The sequence below is a fragment of the Ammospiza caudacuta genome, chromosome 8, assembly GCF_027887145.1.
Source record: "Ammospiza caudacuta isolate bAmmCau1 chromosome 8, bAmmCau1.pri, whole genome shotgun sequence".
In the NCBI taxonomy this organism is placed as follows: domain Eukaryota; kingdom Metazoa; phylum Chordata; class Aves; order Passeriformes; family Passerellidae; genus Ammospiza; species Ammospiza caudacuta.
Genome location: NC_080600.1, coordinates 25,889,601 through 25,908,013, shown reverse-complemented (window position 1 = coordinate 25,908,013; position 18,413 = coordinate 25,889,601). Strand labels below are relative to the sequence as shown.

Here is an 18,413-nt window from a genome sequence, read left to right as displayed (position 1 = left end):
AGGAGTTGTTTTTAAACCTGTACTTGGGGGGTGATTCTTTATAATTGTGGGGTTTCGGTGTGTGTTTAATTCTTTTATCTCTTTTTCTTTTTTGTAAATGTGTTTCTATTAGAGGTTGGTTCATAAAAATGCATTCCTACGTTTTTGCAAAGGTTATTACAAAGTGCTGCTAAACTCTCCTTTCCATGTCCTCAGAATAAAAGTACAGTGCTTTCTTTGCAGTTTATAGTAATTCATCTTTGGACAAAAGGGCAAAGGTTGAGATCTAAGCAACTTCTGTTTGAGTCATACATTTAGCCTGAAGAAATCCCTTTCAGGAAAACATTTTTTTTCATAAATAGTAAAACAAGCTGAGAACATCATGGTGAGCATATGTATTTAAATCAGTCTGTGTGAATGACTGTATGAAACCCTAATATATTTGTTATTTAATTTTTAGCGTGCTCTGCATGCAAACAAGTTTGGTGCTGAAGATTATCTTATGCAGCATCTGTTCTTAGCATTATGTCAGGATTTCTATCTATACTGAAATATTTCCTCTAAATTAGACACATCCATAAAGGTAGAGTGAAGCTTACTGGAAGAAATAACTATGTTATAAAATGAATTGAATTGGCAGCTTAACAAGCCGAAGGCAAGTGGCATCAGATGAGAATTTTTGATACTAAAAGCTTAAAAGCATCAAACATCAGCCTTTTTTTTCCCCAGCTATTTACAGCAGCATTCCACTGATTAGCATAGTCAGAGAGTAGATATTATCTGTAACTTTTAACTTAAGATCTTAGAATTAATTTTCAGTCTGCAGTAGGAATTAATCAGTAATGAGGGTGATAGTAACCAATTTTTTAATTAAAGATAGAGAAAAAGTATTTCAAACTATCAGATGTGTTAAAATTATCTAAAAATTGCTTTGAAAATATTTTGATCTTTTTCTGCTTGGCATTCCATAAATGGAGATACAAAGATCAGCTGTTATATATGAAAGGGAAACAATAAGGAATGTTCAACATGACTCTGGCTTTGTTGGACAATGTGATTAGGAAGTCAGGTTCTTAAGGGTGGATCTAGTCCTTTGATGCTTGGGTGAAGGGAAATAGTCTACTTGTGTGCCAGTACTCATATCTGAATTTCAAAAATTCTAGGCAAGAAACTTCTGAGGAAATGAAAATGACAAAATGAGCCAGAACTGTTTGTGCAGGGCCTGGCCTGGAAAGATGCAAAGTGTCTCATACAGCTCTCAAATCTAATTGCAGTTGTGGGCATTTGTTAGTACTGGGAATTATATAAATCAGACCTTTAAAATAAATCAAAAGAGAGAAGGTGTTTTTTTCTGAACAATATTTATTAAAAAACAATTTTTGTCACGTAATGTTTCTTGGTGCCAAGTAAGTTTTTAAGCCTTATATAATGGTCTGTTTTTGATTAATTACATTGGAGTATTATGCTTGACCTAAATTTGCTGCATAACTGAATATATATGTATATATGTATAAGATTGGCTGTAGAATTTTCTGCATAGGTAGAATACAGGTAGCATTTACCTTCTGTCTTAAAGTCAGTGTGATGATAAATATACTGATGATAGGTTGTGGGTTTTTTGATTCCTTCTTGGAAAATCTGTTTAAATCTCTTAGTTAAGGAGCCATTTAGCTGCAGGTGGTGGTATCTGACTGATAGGTGAACTCTTTAATGATAGATGAATTGGGAGACCTGCACAGTAGTTGCATGTTTCAGTGCCTCATTGCCTCTGTTCCTCTTACAGGTGCATGGTGACAGCATCGCAGCAATGAGTGGAATTTTAAAGAGGAAGTTTGAAGAAGTTGGTGGAACCTCACCCTGCTCATGTGTGTGGGAATCAGATGATGATGTTTCCAGCAGTGAAAGTGCTGACAGTGGAAGTAATGTCCATCCATCTGCTTCTAATCATTTTACCCGTAAGTACTAAAGGGGTGTGTAAGGCATGATGCTGTGTCTCACACAAGCTAAGAAGGGTTCACTTGACTTGTTAGAAATACAGTGAAAGCTTTCTGCTTTTTTTTTTTTTTTAAGTATTTGATCTGTTTTATTACATTCAAATGCTGGCACTCTGAGGAAGTACTTATTTTTGAAAAAAATTACTATTTCCTCTGGTAATTGTTTCTGTGAAAATTTTGATGTTGGTGTGAGTTTCAGAGGAAGTTCCATGTTTGTGCTCTATCATTCACATCTACTTAGTGTGACGTGTTTTAAGCATATAGGAGAATGTCTTCCATTTTGAGTGATGATTTAGGAGAAGGGGGAATATTGGCAGTAATGTGAAATGAATGTGCCTTTTTCAGAATGAAAGATGGAAGTCTGCATGCATGCGTTCACATGCATATATGCATATATTTGTAATGTGAGAAAAACATAACTATATACGTTATGCTTTTGTGTATGTGCTTTTTCAAGTGACACGTGTACATGTGCTTGTGTTCATATGCATGTACATGTATAGTAATTGTGCTATGACATACAGACGCCTTGAGGGATATTTTAAATGTAAAGTCTGTGACAGAATGCCACAGAACTGAAGAGTGAGAAGCTACAGGGTTTTATACATATTTTTGACTAGGGTCTCAACTGTGGTAACAGAAGAAATATATTTGTCTCTGTCCCACTGAGGTTTATGGACTTGTGTGAATCAGGTACTCTTCTAATAAGAACCCTGCAGTAAACAAATAAGTCATGCTGCTCTTTTTAAGGAGATTTGAATTGTGAGTTTTTTTCCTTTGTTCCATGTAAAAAAGTTTATTATTTCACTCATGGGTTGTTTGCTGGTTATTTTACTGGAATCAGGATTTCACTTTGGTTTTGATTCCTAAACTCATGGTTAGGGAAGTTAACAGGCACATTTTGCTGTCTCTATCTTAGGTGCAGCTGGAAAGTTTCTCTGTATATATGCCAGTGAAACTTCAGTAGGCTGCTGAAGCATGTTACACACCAAGTATGCTCACCCTCCCATTAAATGTAATCCTTAAGCAGGGTGGGAATGTGGGTGTGGTGTGAGCATCTAAAGTTGTTTAGCAGGTCTGGAAATTCCTAGATGCTATCATGATAAAACAGTTTATTTAAGGCAATTCTAGGAAAGCATAGGGAATCCAAGTACCTGTTTGCTCTCTATTCAAAATATGTGTACCTAGTTATCTGGAAAGAATAAATTAAAGGTTCAGAGGGACAATATGCTGGAGGAAACCAGCTGAAACAAAAATAACTCCCTTAAATTTCTCCATTAAACTTAATTCAGGGCTTCTGAGATGGTTATTTTAAGATCTGAGTACTTCCATGTTGCTGCTTTCCGTGTTACTTGTAGTTCAGCTAATCAGTTTGCTCACCTGCAGTGAGACCAGTCCAGTAATATTCCTGTGTATTATGACTATTTTCTTTTCAGCAGGGTGATCTCTGCTTGAAGGGCATGATGCAGGTGGGATGCTGGTGGGATGTTGGCAGCAGAGCATCGCTCCCTCCAGTGGCAGTGGGCAGGGAGAGAGGAGGTGACCTGCATAGCAGCTGGTCAAAAAGCAGATGCCAGTGCATTTCCTGCTGCCAAAGGGTTTTCATGCCTGTGACTCCAGCAGAAGAGATGAGACCTGCATGGAAAGTGTCTGTCTGGGCAGCAGCCAACCCATCCTGGCATCAGCCCTATCCTGCCACCCAGTCTGGCGGGGAGCAGTGAGGAGGGCTCAGCCTACCTATCTGCCCCTGGGAAGCTGGGGTCAGGCTTTGGACTCTGGCCTTGAGTGGGTCTGAGCGTCCCCATCCCCTCCCCACTTTCCTGGCCAGAGAGGATCCTACCTTATCTGTTACACTTTGTTCTCCTGCTGTCTGGGCGTGGAGCAGGGCAGAGATTAGTGTGTTCAGACCTTTGGCACGCACACACACACACACACAGGCACACACACACACAGGCACACAATCAGCCATGTGTGCACCCACAGCCACACTCGTGTGCACACTGCTGCACTCACAGTCCCTGTGCACGTCATCATGGCAAGTGTTTGCAGTAAGGCAGCCCTGTCAGTTAGTAATTATGAAGTGTCAAGTGGTTCCAGTAAAAGGCAGGAAGAGCCCTGGAATTGAAGTTGGTATATTCTTGGTTATGGAGAGGGGAAGATTCTTGTAACCTGTTTTAGTCAGGAGTAGAGTTATATTTTACAGTTTCATGTCATAGGGAAAAAGCCTGAGATAATGTTTGGAATGGAGCTGAACTGTCTTGTGTGGGGCAGAGGTCTGCAGGTAGAAGTCTTCTTCTGAACAGCATTTGTAAGAGACAGAAACTATTGGCAACATAGATTTTTAAAGTGGTTTGTGTCAGCTTAAAAGTACCAAAAATGCGATCTCAGGAATGCTGAGAACATTGACCAAAAGCCCCTCTAGGCTATCTAAGATGTGTGATCAGAGAAATTCAGTTGCCTTACAGCATAAGCTTGCACTGAGTTTTTTGGGAAGACTCTGTTTGCTGTTAATGTAGCCAGTGTGTAGAGCAGGAGCAATAGCAGTAAATGCTATTACTTTCCAGACTCTGAACAGATTCTTAAAAACAATAATAATGCCTATTGTTATAATATTCTTTGTTAGATTTGGAAACTTGTAGACTCCCTGGTTAAATTCATAGAAATACCTCCAGTACAAAAACCTGAGCCTGCAGACATTTTCCATTGCTCTGTTGTTATGTCATGACTGACTTCAGTTTTTACAGTTTCTATGACAACTGTGATTTTTTTGATTGGTAAAGAATCAAGCACTAAAGGATTTTTTGGAGCTGTGAAGTATTTTTCCATCAAAGGAGAAGAGTGAAAATATCAAGATGCTTTTCACTAATCAGTATTGAAATTGAATTGCTGTCTAAATGTAGATACCTGTTTGTGGCAGGCTCCATATACACTAATTTTTCAAACAGAACAGATGAGAAAATAGCCCTGTTGCAGTTGCTAAATAATTATCTGGAAAATTAATGATAATTTAGGCTTACAATTTAAGACATTCATGTTTTTCAAATCATGTAGGTAGTGACATTCCCAGGTTAACCCTTAGAGAAATATACTTATCAAGACATGGTTCAAAGCAACACAACTGGATTATCTTCTGAGATTCTTAGGCAATTTTTGTGAGTCATCAGCAAAATGGTACTTGGGAACTAATGATGAAATTACATTAGGTGGGTGCAGAAAAAAAAGAGATTAACAGAATGCACAGGTGAACAGTTTGTGGTTCCTGGGGAAATACAGAGAGGAGCTAATAATGAGCTCATCAGGGTGGGAAGAGAGCTTGTGGACTATGTCATATGTGAAGGAAAAGAGAAGGAGGTTCCCCAAGATGAGGAGCTTGACAAGCAACAGGGTGTTTTTCAGTAAGAGCAGGAAAACAGTGGTAACAGATTTTACTTGGTAAATATGTCAGCTTGCAGAAAGGGCTACAGATTGGCTGGCTCAAAACTGGGAAAAGGAGGGGGGGCTAATGAACAGAATGAGAACGAGCCAGCTTATCAAGATCAAAGGAATTTAATGCTCCAGGAGTTTGCAAATTCTTAGTCATTGAAAGTGACTCATCCTCTTTCACTACATTGATGTATATGGAACATATATCAAAAACAAATCAGAAAATTACTGGGAAGTGTTGATTTTGATTCTATGGCACATCTGTATCTGTGCTGCATGTATTAGAGAAAAGCACCTTGCACTCAGGACATATGTGTAAGGCCTGGTCTGTATTCAGGAGTGTGTACTGTCAGCAGCTCTGGAACCATCTTTTGCCAGCAATTCTTAGTTCAGAATGATGCTAACACAATGTATGGGATTCTATTTGCTGATCGAATATTGTCTGTGAGATTGGATAAAAATTAAACATGGTGGTTAGATATTGTCCTTGATTTGTTCTACAGAATTAAAATTATACCAGATCATATCTTAGCGACTGGTTTTAGACTTTATAGCAGTTGCTCTCTCTAGATGCTATTACAATATGAAAAATAATTTTAATAACTTTACAGTCTCATTTATAAAGTCAAAGAATATGAAGTTTCTTTTTTCTCTCACCAGTGATGCATGTAATTTTAGAAATGCAAAATCATGATTACCATGGCTTTTTTGACAAAGAGGGATGAACACGCCTAAGCTCACAGTTTTTCAAATTATTTCCAAAGTTTGTTTTTTTCCAGCTAACTTCTAGCTTGAGCTAGTCTCAGCTAAAATCCTTCTCTACAGAAATGATAAGATTGGGAAGTAGGTGATTTTTATTTTAGTGAAGACTTGCTCCATGGTCTTTGTCAAATAAGATCAGAATTTTAAAATGTTGTTTCTAAAGGTAAAAAATCCTGAAGATGTCTTGGGTACTAAAAGTAGCTGTCCCTTTTTCAGGTACAAGGAAGCATTATGACAACATTTGGGTACCAGTGAAAGCTGTGGGTGGCCTGGTACCATTACACTAGCTTCTGTAGGGAAATAATTGGTGAATCAAATCACAAAGAAGGGAAAAATGGATTTTTCTGTTACCAGTTTATAACTATGAATAGATTAATTTTTGTCTGAAAAAAGTTTCGTGCTTGCTTTCTCCTGACTGCTGTGTCCTAATGCTCACTTTTATTACTGGTGAGAGTCCCAGTGGCCTTCAGCAGCTTTCTTTGAATTGCTTTATGTGCTCTTACAAAGCAAATGAAGCCTCAGAAAGATTATTGCTATATCCTCTCTCCTCATCTAGTGCCGTGATCAGTACATATTCTTCATTTCGAACTAGTTTAAAATGTTTCCTACTGGTCTGTGTAAAGATGTTTTTAAAGATGTTTTGAAATTTAAAGCCAAGTTAGATTCAGTGATTTGACAGAGTATGTTGTCTTACTGACCAGGTTGGATGGGGGAGACTCTGAGCAGCCTCATCCTCATCCTCAGAATCCTGCCTGGGGGTGGGAGGTTGGAACTAGATGGTCCTTAAGGCCCCCTCCAAACCAAACCATTCTGTGATTGTCCATTACAGTGACCTTTGTAACTAATTTCAGGCTGGAGCACCCTCAATACAGGTGCCATTGTGCAGTGTTTTCTCCTTACTGAACATTGCTCCTCTGCTCTTTGCTCTGATTTAGCCAAGCACTAACTTAGCAATAGGGATGACTGAGGGCGGTTAACTCCAACATAACAGCACAGATTCTGTTGGTAGTGGATCTTTCCTCTATCAGTTGATACAGCTGTGGCTTGTATGAACATGCTGAGCTTAAGTCTCTAGCAGTGAGCTGGGAACAGCCTTCTCTGGCATTTGGCTTGGTTGGTCTTTTTGTGTTTTTTTTTAAATAGACTAGCAGTTCTGCTTGCAAAGCAGAGTTAACAAGCAGATGAACTTAGTGTTTTGTCTTGGTGCTTCATAATGAAACCATTCTAATGCTTACAAGAAAGATGCAACTGTATTTTATCTCTGTTTGCAGTCTTACCAGACTTCGGTGGTCGAGTTTTGTATTCTGATTTTTCTTACATCATTTGTATTGTACTACAACTTTTGGCTCTACTGGGGACCTGGACCTCCTTAGGATGAAAGCCTGTATCTGTATACAGAAAATACAGACTGATTTTCTCCAGTATAAGACAGTAAATGCATGTAGTTGCTGTCTCATAAACTGCAGGGAGAAATGAATCCATGGAAATTACTGACCCAAGGGCAAAGATTTCATGAATTTTGATTGAAACATTAGGAAAAAAGGAAAGTATTCTGCTTGCTGGAGACTGTATTGACGTCTTCCTTTCTTCTTCCTCTGTACACCAGCCCCATCTCCCATGTGTGTTTTAGTCTCACTGAGATGTCCTGGTGCCCAGGGCAGTCCCCTGATGTGCATTGTGTGTGAAGGTGTATTTAAGGTCCTGATCCTTACAGGAATATAAAGAAATTGAGTCTCAGTCCTCTCCCTCCTACTGTAGTGATGCAGTTGGGAGACTATAAACAAGATATAATTTCTTTGGAATTTGCCAAAACAGTTACATTAATTGTTTGATTCTAAAGCTTTCACGAGCTGTCTCTGTTCCGTAGGGGTTTGTTTGTTTGGCTTCCCAGCAGTCTTGCTGTGGTGTCCTGAGATCATCTACGTGTTCATCTGTCTGTTTTGAGCTTTCAAGAATTAAAGCAAGTGAGGGGATATGATTCTTCATAGATGGTATTCAACAAAATTGATCATCATTATTTTGTTCACTAAATACGCAGCATTTTTGGTGTTCTGACTCTGTGACTACTGATGCTACCCTACCACAATGTGTTTGTAGTGCTAATAGCATTAAGGCATATGGGCAGCATCCAGGCCTCAAAGTTTATATTTCAGAGTTTTTATAATACACGTAGCAAAAAAAATCTCAAAAAACCCAAAACCAGCAAAAAATCCTACCAAGCAAAAAGAAAAACCCAAACCAACCAAACAAAAAAAAATCAGAGAAACCAAACAAAAACAAGGAGAGAAGATAAGCAGCTCGTTTAGTCTGAACTTACGTAATAGTGATGTGATAGTTCTGAAGGGGAAAAACCAGTTAGCAGTTATCAAGGACATTGGCTTGTAGTCCTGTTATTTCCCAGTTCACTATCAAAGCCAATTAAGACTCTTTTTGTAATGTGGAGTCTTTTGTATTTTAATGAATTCATCATCAACTACATATGCCCCAGAGTAATAGTGGTGAGAAAGGGAGTTTCACCATCAAAGTGATTGAAGACTCAATGACTTCATCCCGAGTGAGGCTTCAGCTGTTATTATCCATGGCTCCTTGTTACATGATTCGTTTTCACTGGGTGCTTGTGTGCAAAATAATAATGTGCCAAGGCATTAACCCCCACTTGGAGTGAAGGTACTGAATATACTGTCACAGGACTTGCTGTGAAGCTTAACTTGATGTTAGTGCTTGTTGAATTCCAGCTAACTTGTTGAGTTACTGATGTTTAGTGAATTGCTCTGTATAAATATGTTTTGTATTTGCAGCTTATTGTAAAGTTGATTATCTCCATTTTGGAAACTCCAGGCTTTAGATACAGACAAAGAACAGATTTCTAAGTACTGAAAAGTAGGTTTTGTGTGTTGTCAGCTGGTTATCTGCGTATTTTATTTAGACTAGGATATTAGGATATTAGGAGATGCTTTTGAGAATGTTTAAACAGTGTTATTTGCAACTAAACTAATGTCAATTCCAAACTCTTTCTTGTTTTAATTGGGGTATGACTGCTAGCAAAGAAAGCAGCCATAGGCAGTGGTCATCTGTAGAGCAATAGTTCAGCAGTGGTTACTATGGCAACCATAGGTGACCTACATTTTACCAAAAAGTGATCGTGTCTTTTTTTTTTTTTTTTTTAAATGGAACATACCCATTGACTTCTATTAGTATTTTTCATCTTTTACACATTGTTTTACTTAAATAGTATTCTTAGTTTTGAGTGATTAGTGTGAAATGGACATAAAAAGTTTTGGAGCACAGATACCATTTCATTGTTACACTACTATTTAAAATTAGTAGAAAATTTTACCTTTGTTGTCATGCCCAATTGAATGTTCTTAGGAAGAAGGTAACACTCTTTAAGTAGCTACAATTGCATAAAAATAATGTATTATTTTTATGCCCACCAGTGTGTGGTTTATAATGGCTTGCAGTAGAAAGACTTGTGAATTTATCTATTTCACTAACATCACAAGTCAGTAGGCCACAGTATGAATAAAGCTGCCCAAACTTTGGACTTTGAACAAGCATCAAAAAGGCTTTTGGCTGTAGTAAATTCATCTTGTCATTGCCTTTAAGGAAGTGAGAATTTTCTCAAAAAATGAGACTATTCTGCAGACAGACAGAAGAGCAGCTAGGAGAGATGACAAAATGTGACATTTCAGATAAAAAATTGAGTTGGCATTTTAAATATACAGTTCTCACAATGAGACTAACACAGAAGAGGAGGTGCTGGGTCAGAGCATGTGCCCAACAAAATCATTAAATGTTGTGAATTGTCTAGAATTTTGGCTTGCAGATGAGCCAGGCCTGAATTTTCATAAATTTTTGTTAAAATGGGCTCTTCAAGAAAGGATTTACAGTTTTTATTTTATTTTAGTTTTTTCTAATTGGGGTGACTTTGGTAGTGTTTAGGTAAACAAAATGTTCTACTTTGAATTGTTTATTGTGCTTTGTAGTGTGAAGAAATCTTTAGTTTCACATAGATGAAGGACAAAGAAATTGACAATAGGGGCTTTTGAGACCAGATTTTATTTTTCATAACTTAATGGATTGCCTGCTAATTACTAAAACCCTGTCACAGCCATGAGAGACTATCATGGCATTTTGTGGAACTACTAAGGGCTGAGGTGAATCTATTCAGATCCATCTTTTGAAGTCCTTCCTCACTGTTCTCTTGTGCAATATCATATGTATCCTGCAGCTGATAATGGAACCACCTCCCTGTGTCTCCTATATTTTCCATTTTCTCTCTGCCCACGCATCTTTTGTAGCGTGTTTATTGCTTTGAAGTTTATGCAGCCCACTCAGGTTCATCCATACTGCACAGCATGCTTTGCACCAGCACTTCAGTCATGTGTTATTATATTAGCTATAGACTCATTTGTTTGCATAACTCAGAAAAGAAAATGTTTTTTGTTTGTTACCTTCTTTCCTGCTTCAGAAAGCTGGAGTTGGATGCTCTATGTTCATCTGTGTACACTCTGATACATGCAAACAGCAGCAGTAGTTGGCATTTTAAAATAGTATTGGCAAGAAATATTAATTACTTGTGTGAAACAGCCAGTACTAAATGCTTTTGGGAGTTGATGTAGTTTGCCTTTATGGTGCCGAATTTAATTATCACCTACACCTCCTGTATCATGATCAAAAACTTTTTTTGCTCAAATCATTTTGATCTTAAAAATTCTTATGCATCCCTTAAGCAGAATGTCACAATAGCAAGCATTGCAGCCCTGATTCTCAAAACCACGGCTAACACAGTTTGTAAGAGCTGTATGCCCAGAGAACTGAGGCCTGTGCTGAAGGAGGAGGTGAAAATCACCCAAAGTCTAACTGGAGTCTGTACCAAAGCTAAAACCAACTAAGTTAGGATTCCTACATTATTTTAAAGCCAGATCACAAGTGTTGGGGGCAGAATGGAAAGGCACAGTGTGCTGGTTTTGTCTGGGTTAGTTACTTTTCTGCACAGCAGCTGGTAGGGGCTGTGTTTTGGGTTGTGCTGAGCACAGGTTGATCACACAGAGATGTTTTGTTATTGCTGAGCAGGGCTTGCTCTGAGCCAGGGCCCTTTCTGCTCCCGTACGGCCGCACTGCAGAGGGGGCTGGGGGTGCCTGGGAGGCACAGCTGGGACAGGGACCCCGACTGACCTAAGGGACATGCCAGACCTCGGGACATCATGCCCAGCATAGAAAGTGGGGGGGAAAAGAGGAAAGGGGGAGGACATCTGGAGTGCTGGCGTTTGTCTTCCCAAGTCACTGTGACCTGTGATGGGGCCCTGCTCTCTTGGAGATGGCTGAACACCTGCCTATCTGTGGGAAGCGGTGAACAAATTCCTTGTTTTGCTCTGCTTGCATGTGTGGCCTTTGCTTTCCCTGTTAAACCCATGAGTTTTCCAGCTTTTCCCTTTTGATTCTCCTCACAGTCCTGCTGCTGGGGCAGCGGGCGAGTGGCTGCCCAAGGCTTGGCTGCTGGCTGGGGTTAAACCATGGCACAAACAGGCATCTCTGGTGGCAAAGCTGCTGTCACTGCCTTGTGCCATCAGCCCCTTCTCTCTATATGATGACCACAGTTTTGCAGTATGGATTAAATGTTAGTTTGTTTTTAGTTTTGCTTTTCCAAAAACTATATCCAAAAGCGTATTTTAGAAAGATATCCAACCTCACTTTAAGGACTTCAACAGATGGCAAGTCTGTCACATGCCATGGTAAGCAGGATTAATGTTTAATTGTCCTTGCAATTACTGAATTTTGCCCTGCTCAGTGAAATTCAGGAAGGTTTTCAGACTCCCTGATGTGTCAGAGCAGAAGTACCTCATGTGTACTAGAAATCAAATGTGCATATTGGCTGTATGATCATTTATTTTTTATATATAAATATGCTCTTCAGAATTTTTTCACCCTAATATGGTAACCTGGCTTCATTGCGAACAAACACAATTTTCTCTTTATTCTGTGAGTTTGCACGTGGCATCACATAATTTTTGATAGAAATTCTAAGACTTTGTTGGTATCATTTTAACAGTAATGAGACATGAATTTCATTTTTTAAAGGACAGATTAAGGAAATGTCTACAGACTGAAAACATGATTTCAGAGGTCTAAAAATCTCCTGAGAGAAACTGGCATTCTTTGAGATCACAAGGTCAGTAGTACAGTAGCAGCTATTCATGTGCATATATCTCTACAGTTACACAAGTCCAATTTCATTTTGTACCATTTGATGGTACAAAACATGATGCTATATTTTACATCTCTGCAGGGATTTTGATTAGCACTTTTAGAAGAACGTAAGTTTAAAAAAAACCCCCAGTTTTCTAGCTGCACCTTTGTGTTTAAAAATGCTTAAAATTCATGCTGAAACCTATTGGATCAGCATACATCAGCAACTTCCAGTGAAATTAGATTTATGCAGGTAAAATGTTCCTAACTTATTGTCTGTATTTGTAAATAAATTATTATTGTATATTTACATCCTTTGTCACTTGCTTGCAAAAGTATCTGTTGTTTAAAATTTTGGAGAGGGAAACACCAAGTTATCTGAAGAGGTGCTTTCAAAGCTTTTGTTTTAATTGTCACATCATGGTGTGATTTATTTTTTCCAGAGACTGGAAGTAAGGGATATGATTTATTCAGCCACAAAGAGCTGGCCAACACATCTCAAGTAGTAAATGTCTTCAGAGAAGTCTGTGTAATCAGTAAAATATTTTAGTAATGCCACAAAGTAACTTTAAATGCTTGGTAGCAAGAAAACTATGATAGCAACTTCTCTTGGTTAACTAATTCATAATTTCATGTAAGCTTTACTGGGATACTGGAAATGGGTATTTATCTTTTATTTGTTTGTTATTAGAATGTTATTTTTAAATGTTGCATATACTGATGAAGGAAAAATCAGAAAGCATGACTGTAGGTAGCCCTTCTTCTGAAGGGTTTGTTTGATTTAGGAGTTAACCATGATGCAGACATTAAACCTGTCTGGTTTTTGTGGTTCTACGTGTGACAATTTGTCATATAGTTCTGATTTGAGATGTGGAGGAATGATAGGAGTTCCCACCCCCTCCCCACTTCTCCCTCTGGTACTCAAAGTTGGGTTTCTGGTCTGTGTAGGAGATTAGTTGAAAAGGGTTTCTTTTTCTGGGATTTATTTAGTAAAGAACATAAGTAACCTATCTAATACATGAGATAATAGGAGAAATAAAATGATAAAAGAATAGGCATGGTTTCTTTTTTTGCTCACCTTTGTTTTGTGAAGAGCAATTTTGCTCTATGTGCTCTGTAAATGGTAGGTTAACTGCTGTAGCTAATTCACAGAAATAAGCATATTCCAAAACAAGGTCAAGGTGGGAAATTAATAATTTAACCTCATATAGATGGGATTCTTGAATTTCTCTTTCGCTACAGGGCAGACAAATGATAGAAGTGTAAGATGACAACACAATTTTGAAGAAACACGTTTTACCCATATCACATGTAAGAGGAAGGAATTGCTAGTGGACTGCAATTCTGCTTTGATTTGGTTTTTTGTTGGGCTTTTCTTTTTGTTTATTTTAAATATCCAAACACAAGGTCCTTGTCCACCATTTATCTTTACACCACAATCTCCAGCTAACAACAAAGGGGGTAAAAAGATTACCACCAAAACAAAACAAAGAGTCCCCCAAACAAAAAAATGAACCAAAATCCTCCTACAGGTCTTGAAATTACTCTGCATTCACAAGGTCTGAAGAGTGATGAGGATGAAAAATTTACATGTTCAAATCTCAATCCATTGTTTTAAAATGGACAGAGTGGAGAGACAGCATAAATCACTAATCCAATTGTGCTAGAACAGCTGCCCTGATACTGCAGCTGTGAAATCTGTGCTAGCAACCTGATTAAGTTGTTTTTGAACCACTGTGTCATCTAACTTAGCTCTGTGTAGTATGAGGGTATCTGGATCCCGTGGCTGCTTTAAGACATTTTAGCTCTTGGGGATGAAGCCTGCTGAGAGTTCCTGCACAAATGCAGTGTCTGCAGCCTCTCCAGTGCTGCTGGCTTGGGGCTGGATTGTGCGCTTGGCACAGGAGAGATGTGAGACATAGAGATTTACCAAAGGCTATAAATTTCTGAAGGAGACAATCACCACTATCACAAATGCAACAGTTTTCCCATGTCAGGATCTATAAAACTGCAGGACAGCTGAACAGAGGATGTTTCAGGAACAAATGATGGCATAGTCTTATTTTTAAAAAGGACATAATTTAATTTTATGTGATGGTGCCTGCATTTTAATGCATAGCATAATAAAGCCTGAACCCTTTGGCTGAGGTCAGCCTATCTGCTAGTGTCTTCTTTTAGGAGTAGTTAAGCATATAAAGAAAAAATTCTTCTCTTCCCATAAATACTTTCCAGTGGTTAAATTCAAAAGCTTTCAGTTAGCAATTGCAATATATAGGAGCTTGGATGATTTCTGTGAGTATAAATTCTCTCATAGCACTTTTTTTCCTAGAAATTATAAATACAGAATAAAAAGATAAAAAAATGTGTCCTATGTTGCAATTGCTGTAAAATTTATATTGTAGTACTTGAGATTTGTGTTATAAGTTGTGACCTGTGGTTTCCTTTCTGAGAGTTTTGCTCAGGTGCCAGTATTAGCTAAAAATAAATATTTACTGAGGATGACAAAATTCACTATGCAGAGAGCAAAATTAATTTGTAGATTTGTACTTCTTATGATGTAAGCTATAGAAATGCATGACTTGTCCATTTCAGGGCTGGGAGACAGTTTAAAAACCCAAAGTAATTCCACTGGAGAAGGTATGTATTATGTAAAGAATAAACACTTTGATAGTATCTCCACCCTTTTGTCTGGTAAGACACAGATTTTGTTGATAGTTTGATGTAGTGTTTGAAATGCGACAGAGGGAATTCAGAGACTTGCATTCTATCCTCTAGAGTTTCCTTCCTTTGGGAATTTGAAGAATTCATTAAATACATCTGACCAGAGGAGATTAAAGCCCTCTTTCAGCAAGGTGCTTAAGTTGGATTCATGCTTAATCAAAATGATTGTGCTGGGACCATTGGTTTCTAATATTTGTTCTCACTCAAATGGGGCCTTAAAAAATCAACCATGTGAAATGGCAGCAGAATAAGTAGTTAAGGATGCTGATGACCAATTTCCAAAAAGCATACTATTCACAATATTTTAAGAATCTCTTTCTTTCTACCTCTATTTCTTCATCACTATCCCTATTATCCTTTTGATTGTTTGAAAAGCATTATAATTCAGTGGTCTGGTTTAGTACTTAAGTAAGTCCTAGACACATTCTTGTTATTTCTAATCCATCAAGAGTACCCAACAGCTCCTTTATTTTCTTTATACCAGTCTAATGAGGTCAGCAAGGTCAGAAGAAACTAGCAAGAAAGGTCAGAGTGGCTTATGCAAGGGTCCTTTTCTGTAGGCTGATATTCAGCATGCTGGGAATGGGTCTGGCTATAGTATTTGCAATCTGCAGTGAAATAATGACATGAGCAATTTGACAAGTAGGCTTCATTATCCTTTGCCACAAAATGTATTTCCACAACTAGAGCAATTAGCGGGGATTATCTTTGAGAGGAGAAATAAATGGCTTTTAACTGCTTCATATGTACTAAAATACTGCTAGATGCTTTAAATTTTTCCCATGTGGGGAATTTATTTTGTCTTTTAAATTCAAGTGTCAGGATATCACCCTGTATCAGAAGAAACAGTACTTTCCCATCCACTTACTGATCTAACTTAGAGATAGAATCCTGAAGTTCACATCAGACTTTTATTTCCAGACTTGACACTAAAATTTTCCTTCCCCCCCCACCTATTATTGCTGAAAGTGCAAAATACTTTCTTTCTGTAATTGTTTTGACTTGTTTAATGAAACAGGTTCTCTCTAACTGGTGGTCTTGAAGCAAACCCTTTACTTGTAACCACTAAAAGCACACTTAAGGGATGGGTAACAATAAGATACTAGATTAATTTTTTAAAAATGTTATTTAATTTTTCAAATGGAGACACTAGGTATGGAACAGTTAAACTGCTCAAAGTGCCACAGAAATCCTCGTTATAAATGGATTTCCGGATACAACTGGTCATGCAAACTGATTTCACATCTCTACTGCTAGTCCAACACTAGCAGCTCAGCAGGTTCTTCTTTTTGCAATCCAGAGAAAAGGTCTGAAATACAACCATTAGTTAAAGTATTAATAACACCTGTATACTGAAAATAAGAGTAGTGTAGTGTTTAATAAGTGTTTGGCATCCTGTTTGTTACCAGTTTTTTTTTTGTACTGCTCAATTGTATGCAGCCTGGCTATGGCTTGAGAGTCCTCATTGGTTACCAATTGTCTAGTAAAAATTCCTCTGCATTATATTTGACATTTATTATGTGGGCATCTCAGCTTTTGGATTTATTTTCTGAAGATTTGACTTAGGCTGGTGACTGGGTTTTGGACTGGGTGTTGGCTAGAGACCATAGTGTTGGATATCACTGGCAGATTCACCTTATTTGTATGCGTGAAACAGAACAATGGATGTGCAGACAGGCAGGAATTTTAATTTCTGCTTCAGGTTGTATTTGACTCAGCTGTCAGCTTGTCTAGTGTTTGAGTTTTGGTATTTCCCACACCCATTGACAGTAGTCTGAGGTCACTGGTATATTTTCACCAAATTCTCTGCTTTTTTTGTAGCAGAGTGAAATCTTTTAAATCCTGCACTTCTTGCTCAGTGCACTTTGTGAATTTTGACGCTGCGTTTGCTGGAGGATTGGGATGGAAGGGAATTCCTTTTTATTGCTTTTTCTTTTTTAATGGATAGAGTAATGTTCCTAGCATAAATTGGCCATCAGTGCTACAGTGTGGTATTTCTGGTATTCTCATTCAATTAATTTTTCTCTGTCATTCATTTACTTTACCTTATTTTTAGCACATATTTATTAGATAAAAATATATTTCTTAGATTGTAAAATAAACATTTTGGCCTCATCTTTCACAGTTCATCTTCAAGAATTTACTATATATCATCTTCTGAAATGTTGGTTTGCCTGTGCTTTTTCCCACTCTTGGTTCTTTTATTCTTTTCTTTTAATTCAGTTTATTTTTGAAAAGTCACTTTGTTCCTTCCATATCTTACAACTTTCTATAAAATTATATTTTTAGTGGCCTTTTCATTCCCATCTGTACTTTTTCTGGTTAATCTAAAAAAAAGAAAAAGCTTATGTATAATGTCTGTGCTAACAACATATGTATCCTTCTCAGATTTTTACTGTAAGATTGTTTTCCAGTAAGTACTTTGTCTCTCCTCCAACACAGTTGACTGAACTCAGCTGTGAAGCAAGAGAAAAATCATATGCAAACTTTTTTGCAATTTCCATCTCAAGATCACAAAATCCTGACCTTAAAAAAAAATGCATTCTTGCTGTATTGCTTTATCTCAGTATTTCTTTAAAAGTGATGTTACTTTGACTTGCTGATGCATCTATTTGTATTCCCATTAGCATCACTTTTTAGTGTCATAAATGTGCCTTCTTTATCTCTGCCTCTTGAAACAGAGGCAAGTTTTTGGTCTTTTCCTGTCCACTTACCAGTCAGGGTTCACTAATATTGGTAACTTTAAAAATTTTTGAATCCCATGCTGTTTCAAATGTTTTGGAGCAGTTCCTGCAAATGTATTTATTGTTTTTTAAAATCTCTTTTAAAACTTGCCCTAGTCATTATGTGTATAAAATTGTCAGTTGTCATGCAAAAATAACTGTTACAAGATGACAAGTGGTAGCTCTTTGTTTTCTCTGCAATGTCTTTGAATCCTGTGCTGCTTCCTGCTTGACATTTAAGATACTTAGCTTCTAAGATTATATATCAGGTTATATATAGCTTTTAAGGCTGTAAATGCTGTCATTATTGTGGTATACTAATTTAAGGCATCAGGCGAGGTTTGTGGGGAAATTAGCATTTTTTAATTAGATTAGCTTTTACAGCTAGTAAAGTAGGCAGGCTTTTGTGTCTCTGACCCCTTTCTCATGTCCTCAAAGGGTTTGGTTTTCCTACTTATCTCAGTTTGTCTGCTTCAAGATACTGCTGTTCTCCACAAACTGCCTGTGTCATTGCTTGGCACACTGAATGTCACGACAAGGCTGGCAGTTGCTGATCTGGGTCTGTTCCTGTGTGATTATCATCATAAAGCAATTTTTGAGTTGTTTGCAATTTTGCAACTAC

At 37.7% G+C, this 18,413-nt stretch overlaps 1 protein-coding gene across 1 annotated transcript in view; it reads left to right on the top strand.

Moving 5' to 3' along the window:
• Positions 1–1,786: 1,786 nt before the first annotated feature.
• The window catches only part of CSRNP3 (cysteine and serine rich nuclear protein 3), a 67,161-nt gene continuing 50,534 nt past the window's right edge, over positions 1,787–18,413 (top strand). Inside the window, exon 1 of the mRNA XM_058809863.1 lies at positions 1,787–1,934. Within this exon, the coding sequence (XP_058665846.1) occupies positions 1,787–1,934 (148 nt within the window). The remainder of the gene's footprint in view (positions 1,935–18,413) is intronic.